At 53.3% G+C, this 16,145-nt stretch overlaps 1 protein-coding gene across 1 annotated transcript; it reads left to right on the top strand.

Annotated features, from left to right (window-relative positions):
* Positions 1 to 5,391: 5,391 nt before the first annotated feature.
* HDAC3 (histone deacetylase 3) lies at positions 5,392 to 15,328 on the top strand. Its single transcript, XM_064724973.1, has 15 exons — positions 5,392 to 5,529; positions 5,780 to 5,862; positions 7,732 to 7,874; positions 9,114 to 9,195; positions 9,371 to 9,427; positions 9,514 to 9,569; positions 10,805 to 10,938; positions 11,183 to 11,263; positions 11,354 to 11,427; positions 11,556 to 11,620; positions 12,359 to 12,448; positions 12,556 to 12,614; positions 13,054 to 13,133; positions 13,428 to 13,585; positions 14,161 to 15,328. Exons 1-15 carry the CDS (start codon positions 5,475 to 5,477, stop codon positions 14,228 to 14,230), a joined length of 1,287 nt encoding a protein of 428 aa, XP_064581043.1. The 5' UTR covers positions 5,392 to 5,474; the 3' UTR covers positions 14,231 to 15,328.
* The last annotated feature ends 817 nt before the right edge of the window (positions 15,329 to 16,145 follow it).

Below are 16,145 nucleotides of genomic sequence, written 5' to 3'. Positions count from 1 at the left end.
CCATCAGTGTGACTTCAGGATGTCACCACACCACAGGTGACACCCACCTGCCCACTGTCCTGACAGGGAGACAGGAATGGAACATCTGTGCAAGAACAAGACTTCTCCTCCTGCCACGGACTGCTGAGCCACAGGAGAGGAGAGCTCTCCAGACCCTGGACCAACAAGGCGCTGCATCATCTGAGGAAGAGCCCACAAAGCAAAGCTCAGAGGCAGTTTCTCCTTGCCCCTGTTTCTGAGCACAGGGCGAGCTGGCAGCTCTGGGTTTCTGCAGGGCCCTGAGGGGACACAGTCATGGCCAGTGTATTCCTGTTCTCCCCGTGCCCACGCACACTGCCCTGCACAATAAATCTCTCTTTCTTTCTCCTCCTGGGCGTTCCCACCCACCCAGAGCATTGCTGCACCCTGCCCCCTTCCAGCATCCCACCCCCCTTCCTGACCCCAGCCATGCCAGGCTGATCAGAACTCCCCATTTGAGGGGACATTCCCATTTTCACACAGCCTCTGGTGTGTGGTGGCATTTCCACAAGTGTGGCACAGCAGCCTGGCCCTGCCTGAGGAAAAATCCTGGCCTTTGTGGGGTGAGCCAGGATGAGGAAGGGGTTCTGGGGCTGTCAGGCTGCTCCCTCCTGGCTCTGCAGCTGGATTACCCCAGCTGATTGTTTCTCTTCCTGATTCTCCCAACCAGGGATTGCCTGCTCTCCATTCTGCTTCCACCACCTCAGCTTCAGAGTCCCTCCAGGGCCTCAGCCCTTGTCCCACCATGGGACCCCGTTAGCATTTTAATGGTCCCACAGAGCACCTCACAGGTGAGCCAGAAACAGCACCCTGGCACCTCTGTGCCCCAAAGCAGCCAACATTTGAGGCATGGATCCACACAACAGAGCTCTCCCTTCCAAGGAGGCTTTGTGGGGACAGAACCCACACGGGGACAGCCCCACACCAAGCTGGGGAGCTGCAGCCATGGCTGTGGGCTGCCTGCTCATGGCACATCCACAGTCTGGGCTTCCTCTGTTGCTCCTGACTCCATCCCAGCTCCTCTCCCGTCCTGTGTGACCCCACCAGCCCAGGCAGTGGCACAGGACAATCCAGCTGGAGCTCTGGTGTAGGCAGCTGCCTTCTTTGTGCCTACCCACCTCATCCAGCACCACCAGCTGGAGGAGGACGAGGAGGAGATTACACAGTCCAGGACAGTGCTGGTCCAGAGAGTCCCCTTTGCCTGGTGAGGGGCACTTCTGTGGGATTTATCTCTGCATTTCCCATGTCCCTTTCAGGGAACTGAGCTCCTCTTTTCCCATCTTTTCAGGACTTAAGAAACCTCCTTGCTCGTGGATGAACCAATTAGTGATGAGCTCCCTTACAGTGGTAAGTTGGAGTTGCCGTCTCTCCTCATGAGCTCAGATGGAATTCTTGGGATGTTCTATTCTGCATTGAGCAGGGCCAAAGTGTCAGCACTTCCTGACCTTGGAGATGGCCTTAGCCATGCCTGGAAGTGTCCAAGGCCAGGTTGGATGGCGTTTGCTCTAGTGGGAGGGGGTTGGAATGAGATTTAAAGTCCCTTCCAACCCAAACTATGCCCTGCCCTTCCTTCCCAGGACGCCCCTCAGGGCTTCCCTGAATCCTGCAGGTCCTTGGAGGCTTCACTCCCTTTCCAGGCATTGCCTGAAACACTGAAATTTCAGCCTCTGAAGGCTTGGGAGGGAGGGGACAGAGGGCTCAAGGAGAGGCTGGTGGGACAGTGCTGTCCCCTGTCACCCTGTCCCTTGGCTGGCTCTGGTCCCAGTGAAATCCCACATTACCTCTTGTCCGCTCTTTTCCTGCTCCTCTTCCACAGCCACTGGAGCAAATGTCGCCCCACAAACAATGGGACCACGTCCTTTTGGGGAATCAGCCACCACTGCCTGTCCACGTGGCAGCTAAACAGGCTGGAGTGCCCAGATCCAGGCTCCTCTTGGGGTCTTCCCTTCGATGCTAAGCCCAAAAATTATCCTCACATCTGCGAAGCTGCTTCATCCCATGGTGTCAAACGTGTCCCTGGATCCTCAGCCTCCAGCTTTCCAAACATGCCCAGCAGCTAATGGCCGTTAAACCACAGCCTGCTTTTGCTCTCTGAGCACAAAGAGCATCTAAAAATATCCCTCTGTGACACTTCCCTGCTCTGTCCAACACCCGTGAAGACGCCTGGAGCAGCACCCGGCTTCCAGAAGGACAGCTCAGGCAGCAGAGAGATCCCAGCTGAAAACAGGGATGTGTCTGTGCTCAAGCAGGGATCTGTCTCTCCTCAAGCAGGGCCGTGTTTCTCCTCTCCTGAAGGAAGGATGTGTCTCTCCTCTCCTCAAGCAGGACTGTGTCTGCTCTCCTCAAGCAAGGATGTCTCTCCTCTCCTCAAGCAGGGCTGTGTCTCTGCTCTCCTGAAGCAGGGATGTCTCTCCTCTCCTCAAGCAGGGCTGTGTCTCTCCTCTCCTGAAGCAAGGCCGTGTCTCTGCTTTCCTCAAGCAGGGATGTGTCTCCTCTCCTCAAGCAGGGATTTGTCTCTCCTCAAGCAGGGCTGTGTCTGCTCTCCTGAAGCAGGGATGTCCTCTCCTCTCCTCTCCTCTCCTCTCCTCTCCTCTCCTCTCCTCTCCTCTCCTCTCCTCTCCTCTCCTCTCCTCTCCTCCCTCCCCTCCTCTCTCACCTCCTCCTCTCCTCCCTCTCTCTCCTCTCTCTCTCTCCTCCTCCTCTCTCCTCTCCTTCTCTCCTCTCCTCACACTGTTCTCTCTCCTCAAGCAGGCCTGTGTCTCTCTCTCCTCAAGCAAGAATGTCTCTCCTCAAGCAAGGCCGTGTCTCTGCTCTCTTCTCCCTCTCCCAGCAGGGATGTGTCTGTGCTCTCTCCCAAGCAGGCCTGTGTCTCTCCTCTGCTCTCCTCTCCTCAGCAGGGCCGTGTTGTCTCTGCTTCTCTCTCCTCAGCCAGGGCAGTATCTCTCCTCTCCTCAAGCAGGCCTGTGTCTGCTCTCCTCAAGCAGGAATGTCTCTCCTCTCCTCAAGCAGAGCCGTGTCTCTGCTCTCTTCTCCTCTCCCCAGGCAGGGATGTGTCTGTGCTCTCCCCAAGCAGGCCTGTGTCTCTCCTCTGCTCTCCTCTCCTCAGCAGGGCCGTGTCTCTGCTCTCTTCTCTCCTCAGGCAGGACTGTGTCTCTGCTCTCCTCAAGCAGGACTGTGTCTGTGCTCTCCCCAAGCAGGGCCGTGTCTCTCCTCTGCTCTCCTCTCCTCAAGCAGGCCTGTGTCTGCTCTCCTCAAGCAGGGCCGTGTCTCTGCTCTCCTTCCCCATCCCCAGGCTGGCACTCGGACGTGTCCCAGGTGGCTCCGTGTCCCGGGTGGCTCCGTGTCCCCAGGCTGGCGTTATCTGGTGGCAGCAGCTGGTGGAGCAGGGACGGGACACTCGTCATGAGGAAGCACCAGGACAGGACAGGACAGGACAGGACAGGCGTCATGAGGGAGCACCGTCACAGCTCCAGGGGCTCCCAGCACAGCCGTGCTGCTCAGCACATTCAAACCCCAGAGATTTCCTGAACAGCTCAGGCCTCAGAGAGCACCAGCCATGCCCCTTGTAACTGCTCTTATCAGAGTTTGCTCAGGGCCCTCTGGAATCCATCAAGGTTTCTAAGATATAAACTGTGCTAAACGAGGAAGAAGAAGCTGAGAAACCAAATTCCAAGACCACAAGAAGTAAATAACAGCAGTAAAGCAGCTGGACTGTGACCAGCCCCATATTCTGAGAGATGCTCTCAGAACACGTGGACCAGACAAAGGCACCATTAAGAAATGTGTGCAGAGAGTTAGAATGTATAAATAACTGTATAATGTAAACAATAATCAGCTTCTGCTTAATCATATTGGTCAGGGGCCCAGGAGTCCTGAATTTCCCAAAATTTCCCTCATTGGGTGCTGGGCTTGGTGCCAGGTGTCCTCTCTGAGTGTCCCCAGCCCCAGCTGTGCCCTGTGGGGTCACAGTGAGAGGGTCCTGGCTCTCCTCTGGAAGTGTCCCTGCCCCTGGCAGGGATTGGAATGAAATGATCTTTAAAGTCCCTTCCAATCCTATCCCTTAAACCATCCTATGATCCTTGCTCCAGCTGGAGCTGGGATCCTAAAAGGAAACCCACACAAGGAGTGGTGTGGAGGGGGCACTGTCCCCACAGGGGGGGACAGAGACAGCCAGAAATATCCTATAATAACCCCACAATTTCAAAAAGCCTTGATTTTGTCTTGGTTTTCCAAGCTTTTGGACCAGGAGCAGGTTCATGCGGCCATTCCCACACCATGGGAATGTTTCCATCTCCTGTCAGCTCCAGCTTTCCCCATCCCGCTGCCTCCTCACCCCCAGGGATTTCCCACCCAGCTGTTTTTCTCCCCGTGCCTGGCAGTGCCTCCAGAGGGTTCTCCCCAAAGCTCTGGAGAGCCTGCACCCCTCAGGGTGGCACCTGGTGACAGCTGGCAGTGACAGCTGGCAGTGGCAGGTCCCCATCCCTCAGGGACTGGCATGGAATGAGCCCCATCAGGGTGTGGGTGTCCCATGGGAACCCCACTGCTCATCCTCTGTGCCCTGTGGGGGTGACAGGGGAGCTGGGAGTGACTGGGAGGAACTGGGAGGAACTGGGGGGAGCTGAGGGCCTGGAGAAGAGAATCCAGTGGCCAGCTGGGCTCACTGGGAGTGACTGGAGCTGCTGGGAGTGACTGGGAGCAGGTGAGGAGAAGGGAGCAGTGATGGTGGCACCTGAGGGAGCAGGTGGAGAATTATGGGAGAGAACCAGCAGGCAGCTGGGAATAACTGGGAATGACTGGGAGGCAGATGCAGGCCTGCAGAAGGGAAACCGCTGGGCAACTGGGAGCTGCTGGGAGTAACTGGGAGCAGCTGGGGGTAACTGGGATCATCTGTTGGGGGGGTAACTGGTATCTGCTAGGGGTAACTGGGATCATCTGCTGAGGGTAACTGGGAGCAGCTGGGGGTAACTGGGGTAAGCTGGGGGCAACAGGGATGTGCTGGGGGTGACACTGGGAGTAACTGGGAGTAGCCAGGGGTGACACTGGGAGTAACTGGGAGCTGCTGGGGAGTGACACTGGGAATAACTGGGATCTGCCGGGGGTGACACCGGGAGTAACTGGGATCTGCTGGGGAGTGACACTGGGAGTAACTGGGATCTGCTGGGGGTGACACTGGGAGTAGCCAGGGAGCAGCCGGGGATGTCAGTGGGAGTAACTGGGAGCAGCCAGGGGTGACAAGGGGAGTAACTGGGATCTGCTGCGGGTGACACTGGGAGTGACTGGGATCTGTTGGGGGTGACACTGGGATCGCACAATGACCACGCCCCCACACCAAGCCACGCCCCTTTCTGGATGTGTGTTTACCGTGGCCCCGCCCCCAGCCCCGTCCCGGTCCCCGGGCGAGTGTCGCGGGTTGATGACGTAAGCGGGAGCGCGGCGCGCGGCGCGGCCTGTCCGCCATGGCGAAGACCGTGGCCTATTTCTACGACCCGGACGTGGGCAACTTCCACTACGGTGCGAGCGGGGCCGGGGCAGCACCGGGGCGGGGCGGCGGAGGCGCTGCTGTGGGGCTGGGGCCGGGCGGGGCCGGCTGGAGGCGGGGGCGCGGCCCTGGCCCTGCCCTCCCTGTCCCCGCTCCCGCTCCCCTGTCCCGGTTCCCCCCGTCCCCTCAGCCCGGACCTGCAGCGGAGCGCGGCGGGCGGCGGCAGCGGCCGTTGTGTCCCCCGCCGGCGGTCCCGTTAATCCCCGCGCGGTTCCGTTCCAGGCGCGGGGCACCCCATGAAGCCGCACCGCCTGGCGCTCACGCACAGCCTGGTGCTGCACTACGGCCTCTACAAGAAAATGATCGTAAGCCACGCGTGGGCCCGGCCGGGTGTGGGGGGGACAGCAGGGCATCCTGGAGGGGTCAGCCAGGCTCAGTCTGAGCCCCCAGGGCTGCTTTGGGGGTCCCATGGGTGGGGGACAGGTTCAGTGATGGCTGTAGAGCTTTGGGGACCCTATGGGTGGATGACAGTGACTGGTGATGGTTTTGGAGCTTTGGGGACCACAAGGATGGGTGACAGTGCTCACTGCTGGCTGTAGAGCTTTGGGGATCCTACAGGTGGGTGACAGGTTCAGTGATGGCTGTAGAGCTTTGGGGACCACAAGGGTAGGTGACAGTGCTCAATGATCATCTTAGAGCTCAGTCCTGTGCTGTTGGTGCAGCTGTAGAGGATTCCAAGGAGCTGCTGAGGTCAGGTAACTGTAGAGATACGAGTTATGAAAATAATTTTAGGTGTTTAGATATGAGAAAAGTTTCCTTACTTAATAAAATTCCCAAATAAAACCCCATCCAGTGCAGGGACTGTGGAAATGCAGCACCTGAGGGAACTGTGGGGACTCTTTGCAAAATTTCTTTTCCAGGTTTTTACTGTCACTGTGTGGATTTCTACAAGTAACTTCCCCAGAGTTTGTTTTTGGTTTTATTTATTTCCAGAAGAAACTTCCCTAGAGGTTTTTTTTTTTTTAATTATTATTTCCACAAGTAACTTCCCCAGAGGTTTTTGGTGGTTTTTTTTTATTTCCTCAAGTAACTTCCAAAAGAAACTTCCCCAGAGTATATTTTTTTGTTTCCACAAGTAACTTGCCCAGAGTTGGGCTTTTCCTTGCAGGAACAAGCAAAAACCTGTTCTGACCCGATACTTGTAAATGGCAAATCCCTGCCTGAAGGAGGCAGTGGGCTGCCTGTACATTTTTAGTCTTGAAATTCTTTTTTGGGGGGTTATTTTTTCCACAAGTTGCCACTAGGAAGCTGAAAATCTTCATCCCCAAACAGTCAGGGATTGGCAAAGTCAGGAGAAATGAAACCAGGGGTTTGGAGCAGCTGGGACTGTTTGAGTTGTCAGAGGCAGCAGCCTCTGAGAAACACCAAATTCCACATGGAAAACACCAGGAGAGGAGGAGATGGGCTTTTTCTGGTTTATGGTGGCTCTGAAAATGCCCAGGTTTCCTGCTCAGCACAGAAAACAGGAACATGCTGCAGCTGTCTTGAGGAATTTCCCTTTGGACACCAGCTTGTGCATCTTCTGTTATGTTCTGTTCCCCTTTTTCTATGAAGTGGTTGCTTTAATTAAGAGAAATTTAAATGAGAGGAATCACAGAAAAGATCTCTTATCAACTGAGTTCCCTCTCCCAGTGGGGTTAATTTTTAACTTTCCCTCTGCTGAGGGATGTGCCCCAAGTGCCAAACCTGTGTTGTCACAAAATCCTGGATTTGAGTCCTTCCACCTCCCTGACCATTCCCCCCATTTTCCTTTCCAAAGGAAACAAAACTTGTGCAACTCTTTCATCTGTTTGGGAGGTTTCCCCAAATAATTTGGAGCCTGTCAGTAAATCTTAGAGAGAGATCAGAAGCACCCCTAGATCAAACTGGTGAGTGAGGAAGGAAGGATCCCCCAGGGAAGGAAAAGCTGTGGTTTATTTTGCTGCCCAAGCAGGAGAATGTGCCATGGGGTAGGAATAAATTTTATGGCAAGAGCTGCAGTCAGGAGAGGCAAAATTTGGGTTTATGAAAGGGAAAATGAGAGGAGAGCAGGTTCCATGGAGCAGCTGCTGAATTTAAACAAACACATTTTTTAGGTACCTTGTGCAGGCCACTTGTCAATTAGCTTGAGCTTCCTTCCAGCCCAAGGAAGCAGAGTTTGGATGGGAAATAACTGCTGTTTTTGTCTCTGGAAGGTGTTCAAGCCCTACCAGGCCTCCCAGCACGACATGTGCCGCTTCCACTCCGAGGATTACATCGACTTCCTGCAGAGGGTGAGCCCCAACAACATGCAGGGCTTCACCAAGAGCCTCAACGCCTTCAACGTGGGTGATGACTGGTGAGTGCCCTGCCAGGGCGCTGCTGCAGTGTGCCATTCCTGCCCTGCCTTGGGCAGCACGAGGATGTGTCCCTCCTGCCCTGTCTGGCTTTCAACAGCCAGGTGTCTGATGAGGAAGGGACACTCAGTGGCCATGGACAGCAGAGATCTCCTGGAGGGAGGGTTGGCTGTGGCAGAGATAAAGAAAAAACTGCCCCATGAACAGCAGAGAACTGCCCCAGCTCTGACAGATGGGGATAGAATACACAGCCCGATTTCCAGCCTAAGACATGTGTGGATAAGGGTGTGGAGCCTCCTGGATTCCTTTCCCTTCACTGGGAGTGTTGCAGTGCTCCTTTCTGGCTCTAGATTTGGGTTTGCTGGGTTGCAGACTCTGCTTGTTCTGGAAGAGCTTCCAGTTCTTCTGGAATGTGGCAGCTGTCTTTGGTAAGAGTTTCAGTGCTGCATCCAGCTCTGGGGAACAGAGAACATCAGCCTGGTGGAGCAAATGCAGAGGAGGCACCAGGATGAGCAGAGGGATGGAGCAGCTCTGCTGGGAGAGCTGGAATTGTTCAGCCTGGAGAAGGGAAAGGGTGACCTCACTGTGGCCTTACAGTACCTGAAGGAGCTGACAAGAGAGCTGGAGAGGGACAGGACACAGGGAATGGCTCCCACTGCCAGGGGCAGGGCTGGATGGGATATTGGGAGTTAGAAATTGTTCCTTGGCAGGATGGGCAGGCCCTGGCACAGGGTGCCCAGAGCAGCTGGGACTGTCCCTGGATCCCTCCCAAGTGTCCAAAGCCAGGCTGAATGAGACTTGGGACAGTGGAAGGTGTCCCTGCCATGGCAGGGGGTAGAACAGGACGAACTTAAATTCTCTTCCAACCCAAATCATTCTGAGATTCAGAGCTGTGACAGTCCCTCCATCTCCTGAAGCAGTGTCTAATCATGTCCCAGCTGTGGGCAGGAGACTGACAGGTTTTGGGAACAGTGAAGCCTTCTCAAGGCTGGTTTGGAGGCTTTGGGAATCATTCTCAATTTCCCTGTGTTCCCCACTGTGTTTGCAGGCAGCTCACTCTCCTGCTGGGGCTCAGTGAGTTACAGGCAGGGTCAGAGTGATCCTGATCCCAAATTAACTCCTCCACACAGAACTGAGCTTTATTCTCACTCAGGTGTTAGTCCTGGCCAGTTTGATTCATTTTTCTCTGCAGAAAAGGGGAGGAATGAAGATGCTGAGTTGGAATGTGCTTTCTTTTTCAGCCCAGTGTTTCCAGGCCTCTTTGAATTCTGCTCTCGTTACACTGGGGCCTCCCTGCAGGGAGCAACACAGCTGAACAACAAGGTAAGGGCTGAGTGCTGATCCTGTGGAACCCAGCTGGAGCTTTGGAGGAGGAGGAGGAGGAAAAGCCAGGAGGGTGCTGTGGACCCCTGGCAGGGGCACGTGGCACTGGGAAGGAGGGTACAGGGCTGTTGTCACCAGATTGTCCCTTTAAACTCACTTCTCTTTCCTCTCTTAGATCTGTGACATTGCCATAAACTGGGCAGGGGGTCTCCATCATGCCAAAAAGTTTGAGGTAATGAGATTTGTGGATTCCTCTTATCTTTGAGGCCTGGGCTCTGTTGATCTCATCCTAAAACTTGGGGTTTCTCTCTCTTCCAGGCTTCGGGTTTCTGTTACGTCAACGACATCGTCATCGGCATCCTGGAGCTGCTCAAGTAAGGACAGGGCCCAGGGCTGAGCTCTGCTGGCTGCTTTGTGCTTTCCCTCTCCCTTTTCTCTCTTTCACTGCCCCATTTGCCTTTCTGGAATCCAGGAAACCCAAAAACTTCATTTTTGTCATGGCCTTACCTGTAAGATACACGAAAGGATTTGAGCACTGGAACATCTGACTCCAGTTTTGTTGGAATCAGATGTTTTGTTATCCCTCAGGGAGCTTGAGAGATACAGAAGAGTTCTTCAATCCCATTTCAGGGCTCCTCAATCTCACCCTTTTTGCCACAGCCTTTTGTAGGTAAATGCAAATTTTGGTTCACTGGAGACAAAAATTATTCAAATCTGTGTTGGGCACCTTAAGAACAGGATTTGGGCTGCACATGGATGATCAAAGGACACTTGGTCTCCATTGAAAAGAGTCAGGTTATTTTTCACTTTAGGAAATAAAAAATAAATTCAGAATGAGAGGAAAGGTTACAGAAATACCTTTAGTTTCTTGAATTTATCTGATTTATTTTAAATTTTGTTTTTGGTACTTCAAAGTGCCCTCCTTGTCGCTGAACCTCAGACAAGCTGTCATGGAATTAGAAAGGATTTGGAGTTGATCAAACAATAGTTACATGACTGCTGGCAAGTTTATTTGCTCTCAGTCAGATTTATGGGATCTACTGGGATTCCTTGTTCCCCCTTCCCTGCTCTGTTTGGAACCCCAGGATTTCCCTGGCAGTCCCTGCACTCCCATTCCCTAATCCCATCTACCAGAGGTCTCAAGTACTGCCCAGTTACCCCTTATGGGATGTTATTTATGTCCCTGTTTTTCTGTTGCCTGTTTCCAGGAACCATTTCTGCAGAGGTGACTGCATTTTGAGTTTGCTTCTCTCTCTGCTTCCCCAGTAAATTTAGCCCAGCCTGGAATTTTTGGTGCTCACCAGCTGGGACAAAGTGCTCCATTTCCCACCTCCTCCATGCCAGCTTGCCTTTCATTTCCTGATATGATTAAAATCACTGGAGCTCTTAAAGATTAACTATGAGCACATTGGAAACAAGAATCTGCAACTCGTGAACACCCAGCTGCTTAAACAAGTTATTTTCCAAGACATTATTTAAAACCTTTTTGTTCTAATATCCATTTCCCACCAACTCAGAAGAAAATGTTTTAAATACCAATTTTCAAGCACATCAGAGGAAGATGTTTGTGTACAGATGTTTGGAATCCCAGCTTTGATGTGTCCCACAGGTATCACCCCCGGGTGCTGTACATCGACATCGATATCCATCACGGGGATGGGGTGCAGGAAGCTTTCTACCTGACAGATCGTGTCATGACAGTGTCATTTCACAAATATGGCAACTATTTCTTTCCTGGCACAGGTAAGTTTTGAATTTCTAGTGGGAACCTGCTTTAGAATCCCTTGGAAGCTCTGTTGGAGTAGAAAAGAAGAAATCACAAAATTCGGGCTGCGGAAGGAAATGATGGGAGAAAGTGATTAGAGAGGAATAGAGATGTAGTTGGTTGTAAGGGGGTTCTGATCAGATGGAAAGACTCAGCCCAGCTGAGACCTGGCTTTGCACAGCTCTGAAGCCTCAGGGCAGTTGTGCCTGTCCTGTTTTGCAGGTGACATGTATGAGGTTGGTGCAGAGAGTGGCCGGTACTATTGTCTCAACGTGCCCCTCCGAGATGGCATCGATGACCAAAGTAGGTGTTCCCTCCCCTTTCCCCTTGGCCCCAGGGCTTTCCTGGTCCTCCTGCTCCAGAGCCATGACAAATCTACCTCTCTCTCCAAAGGTTACAAGCACCTCTTCCAGCCAGTCATTAACCAGGTGGTAGATTACTATCAGCCTACCTGCATAGTCTTGCAGGTAAGAAAGCAAACCTCTATGCACACATCCATGCCTACAGAGGGCTGTGTTATCTTCTCTCCCCTGGTGTGGATCTGGAGAGCAATGCCAAATTGGTTTTCTGGTTTTCTTGTTTCTCTGTTCCCCAGTGTGGTGCTGATTCTCTGGGTTGTGACCGGCTGGGATGTTTTAACCTCAGTATAAGAGGCCATGGGTAAGTACAGCAGGGCTGGGCTCAGAAAAACCACCTGAAGGGCTCTGAGGAGTCTCTGCTGTGAGGTTGGAGCTTTGGCTTTGACCTGCCAGTAGTTTTTGGGGCTTTTTTTAACATTTGTGTGACTAGAGGTGTTCTGAGAATGAGGCTTTGTAGGAGGTGATCAGTGGGGTGGTGAAGGAGGAGGAGGCCATGGAGATGGTCCTGAGGACTGGAAGCAGCCTGGGAGAGCTGGGGGTGCTCACCTGGAGAGGAGAAGGCTCCAGGGAGAGCTCAGAGCCAGGTCCAGGGCCTAAAGGGGCTCCAGGAGAGCTGGAGAGGAACTTGGGATAAGGAATGGAAGGACAGGACACAGGGAATGGCTCCCACTGCCAGGGGCAGGGATGGATGGGATATTGGGAATGAGGAATTGTTCCCTGGGAGGGTGGGCAGGCCCTGGCACAGGGTGCCCAGAGCAGCTGGGGCTGCCCCTGGATCCCTGGCAGTGCCCAAGGCCAGGCTGGACATGGAGAGCTGGGAGCACCTGGGATGGTGGAAGGTGTCCCTGCCATGGCAGGGGTGAATGAGATGGGCCCTAATGTCCTTCCCAACCCATCCCCTGTGCTGGGGATTGCTGGGTGGAAGCTCCAGGTGTATCACAGCAGCCATGGTGCTGTTGGGAGTTCAGGGGGACATTTCTGATACAAGAACCTGTGCTGCAGTTTCCATCTCTGGCATTTTCCTGTTTGGGGTTTGTAGGGAGTGTGTGGAGTACGTGAAGAGCTTCAACATCCCCTTGCTGGTGCTGGGAGGAGGAGGTTACACAGTCCGGAACGTGGCTCGCTGCTGGTGAGTCCCCTCTGCTCTCTGCCCCTCAGGGCACTTCTGTGGGAGTTGTCCCTGCATTTCCCATGTCCCTTTCAATGAACTGAGCTCCTCTTTTCCCATCTTTTCAGGACTTATGAAACCTCCTTGCTCGTGGATGAACCAATTAGTGATGAGCTCCCCTACAGTGGTAAGTTGGAGTTGCCTTTCTCCTCATGAGCTTAGCTGGAATTCCTGGGATGTTCTATTCTGCATTGAGCAGGGCCAAAGTGTCAGCACTTCCTGACCTTGGAGATGGCCTTAGCCATGCCTGGAAGTGTCCAAGGCCAGGTTGGATGGGGTTTGCTCTAGTGGAGAAGGGTTGGAATGAGATGAGATTTAAGGTCCTTTCCAACCCAAACCATTCTGTGATCTCCCACCACCCACTTTGCTGGGCACACACAGCCATGTGTGTCCAGGGTGATTCAGTTTGCACCATTTCCTGATGTTCTGTGTAATCCCTTGCACTCAGGGTTAAATATCACTGTGTTTTTTAAGTTCTGCTCTCCCCCAGGCAGGTGGGGGGCTGAGCTCTGCTCTCTGCCCAGCTTCTGGCCCTCTGTGCTCTAACTGTGCCTCTTCCATCCCAGAGTATTTTGAGTACTTTGCTCCAGACTTCACCCTTCACCCTGATGTCAGCACGAGGATTGAGAATCAGAACTCCAGGCAGGTGAGTGCTTGCAGCCATGCTGCAATATCACCTTGGGATTTCCAAAACCCTGTGGTTGATGCTCTGTCCTGTGAAACCAGCTAGAGCCCAGGGCAAAAAAAAAAAAAAAGAGAAACAACAACTGGGTTGTGTGAGTGTTTCCTGCTTGGGTGGCAATAATTGAATTCACTCTGCTGTGATAAATGACTTTTTGCACAAATGTGTTGTTATTGGCCAGCACAGAGGTGATGCAGGCAGGTGACAGAGCTGTGACACGTGGCCCTGTGGTGATCCCTGTGTGTTGTGTCCCTGCAGTACCTGGATCAGATCAGGCAGACCATATTTGAGAACCTGAAGATGCTGAACCACGCTCCCAGCGTGCAGATCCACGACGTGCCCTCGGACCTGCTCAGCTACGACCGCACAGATGAGCCTGATCCTGAGGAGAGGGGCTCTGAGGAAAACTACAACAGGTACCAGAGCCTCTTCTGAGCAATGGGCCTCCCTTTCTGCCCCTGGGAGGGGTACAGAGGAATCCATCTGAGTCCTAGAACAAGTCACAAAATGTTGTCATTACATTGCAAGAGTTCTATTATATTGCAAAGGTTCCACATTGCTAGAGTTTTATACTTCCTTGATGTTTCTCATAGGTAGCCCCTCTAGGCACTGATCCTTCTTGCAGCAGCCAACTGACTCCAGTTTCCCTCAACCAACCCACTCTTTTATAACACTCTTCTTATTGGCTACAGGTGTGGCCTATTAAAATCAGGCCTGCTCCTAATCTTTAATTATTAACCCAGCTGCAACTCTTTAGGGGTTAAGATTACTCTCTGTACTACCTTTATTTACTTATATTCTATCTCCCTACAAGAGAATCCCAGAATTTGGGGTTGGCAGGGACCTTAAAGCCCATGAGTGGGGAAGTCACTTTTGAGTCTTCTTGTTTTCACTCAAGGAGCTTCTGTGGTCTCCTGCTATGACACTCCCTCAGGCCCCGGGGGTTCCAGGTCTCTGTCCCCTTTCCTGATAGGGATTTCTCTTCCCCCAGGCCTGAAGCTCCCAATGAGTTCTATGATGGTGACCACGACAATGACAAGGAGAGCGACGTGGAGATCTGAGGGCTCTGGGCTGCGGGGCCTCCCGCCTTGGACATGGATGCTTGGAGCACAAAACTGGGCCCTGCAGGAGCCACTTCAGCCCTCTCTCCATCTTAGACTGCGTGTGGTGGCAGCAGAGCAGCCCCACTGCAGGCTCCTGCCACCTGGAGAGGCACAGAGGTGACATGTGCTCCTTCCTTGTCACCACGTCTCGGTTCCGGCTGTCACCGCTGTGGGCACGGAGCCCTGCTGAGTCCTGGCTGGCAGCTGTGGGACTGCCCCAGAGCCTGAGCCACCTCCATGGTTCCCATGCAGGCTCCTGCCAGCCAGCTGGGAGCTGGAGCAGCTGTGCCTACGATCTCTGCCTCTCTGCAGCACTTAGGATCCACCCTGCTGTCCCTGACCTGCCCTCAGGTACCACCCTGCTGTCCTCTGCAGCCTGCACTGAGAGCTGCTCCTGGTGTCCCTGCTAAGCAGCTGATGCTCCACAGCTCCAGGAATTACTGGGTAACACCTGTTGTGGGGTAGGGATGTCCTTGGAGCAGCTCAGTGGAATGGGATGGAAGGATGTGTGCAGAGCATAAGGTTATTCCTTCCCCCCACACCCAGATCTGCATTCACAAACGAGTTCTGCAGCACTTTGCTGAGCTGGACACAACCTCCCTGTTGTGTTTATTCCTTGGGAGGCTTAAATCCCTGTGGAACAGAGGTTTGGCTGCCCAGGTCAGTACTTAGTGTGTCCTGCACCTCTAATGTAGCTTCCAGCTGTGTTCCCCAAGTTCACACATGGCCCTGCTGTGTGTCAGCAAGAGATCTGGGCTGTTTGCTCTGAGAGGAAACAGTCCTGGGCTGTACCCAGCAGATGTTGCCCTGCTGCTGGGTGAGGGAAGCTGCTTCCTGCAAGTGCTCAGTTCCTGCCCTCACCCAGCAGAGATTTCCCTTGGCCACCCCTCCAATCCCAGATTTTGCTGCTCCTTGTCCTGAGTGCTCAGCTGGTCCCTGTGGTGGTTTGGAACGTGCTGTTGGGGGAGGTGGGGGGTTCAGCCTCTGTCTGTACGGTTCTGTTTGTTTACTGATGTCTTTGAACATTAAAGAAGAGGCAGTATTTTTCTTACCTGACCTGTTGTTTGTCTCTTTCATCCCCACACCTTTGTGGCTCCTGTTCCCCTAAGGGTCAAGCATGTCCCTGGCAGGGCAGTGTCATCCATTGTCTGAAGGAATGGAGGGAATTCTGCTCCTCAGAGTAAATGTTGGTGAGTTTTTGACATCACTGCACATGAGGGGAGCACCCTGAACTCCCTTTCAAGAGAGGTGGACACTCCTGCTATGCCTCACAGTCCAGCAAAAGCTTTGCAGGAATCTGCAGAGCCAGTTCAGGAGATTTTTCCTGCAGTTATTTTAAATGCCATATTTTCTGTGAGTTGCAGTGTCCATAACAGCCTCTGCACTTTGCACTCTCACTGTCCCAAGGCCATTTTGGGGACTGTTCTGTAGTTCTGGTCACTAAAACATGAAGCAGGCAATAAGTCAGGGTGTTGGTGCCCAGAGAAATCTCTCAAATAAATGGTGGTAGAATTAGATTGGGAATGGAGAAGGATGATCAAAGGTCTAACACAGCTCACAAATAAATTGTGATAGGGTTGGACTGGGGGTGGAGAAGGGTGAGCAAAGGTCTGACACAGCTGCTGTGTGAGGAGGGATCTGGTGGATCAGGATCCTTCACTGAGGAGGGAGAGCTCAGCAGGGAAACGATGTGGGAAGGTAATGTCATAACCATGAGTGTCAGAGAGGGTTTGTCCAAGTACCAAACTGCAACAGCAGGGCCTGGAGTGCCAGGACACAGGGAATGGCTCCCACTGCCAGAGGGCAGGGATGGATGGGATATGAGGGTGGGCAGGCCCTATCACAGGGTGCCCAGAGCAGCTGGGGCTGTCCC

The sequence above is a fragment of the Zonotrichia leucophrys genome, chromosome 13 (assembly GCF_028769735.1).
Source record: "Zonotrichia leucophrys gambelii isolate GWCS_2022_RI chromosome 13, RI_Zleu_2.0, whole genome shotgun sequence".
NCBI classification, from domain to species: Eukaryota; Metazoa; Chordata; class Aves; order Passeriformes; family Passerellidae; genus Zonotrichia; species Zonotrichia leucophrys.
This window is presented reverse-complemented; position numbering and strand designations above follow the sequence as displayed.

Bases quoted from the DNA above. Each gene is read 5' to 3' on its own strand.
- HDAC3 (XM_064724973.1), top strand. From the start codon at position 5,475: ATGGCGAAGACCGTGGCCTATTTCTACGACCCGGACGTGGGCAACTTC. The intron at 11,428-11,555 runs GTAAGAAAGCAA...TCTGTTCCCCAG, and splicing joins CTACCTGCATAGTCTTGCAG to TGTGGTGCTGATTCTCTGGG. The intron at 11,621-12,358 runs GTAAGTACAGCA...TGGGGTTTGTAG, and splicing joins CTCAGTATAAGAGGCCATGG to GGAGTGTGTGGAGTACGTGA.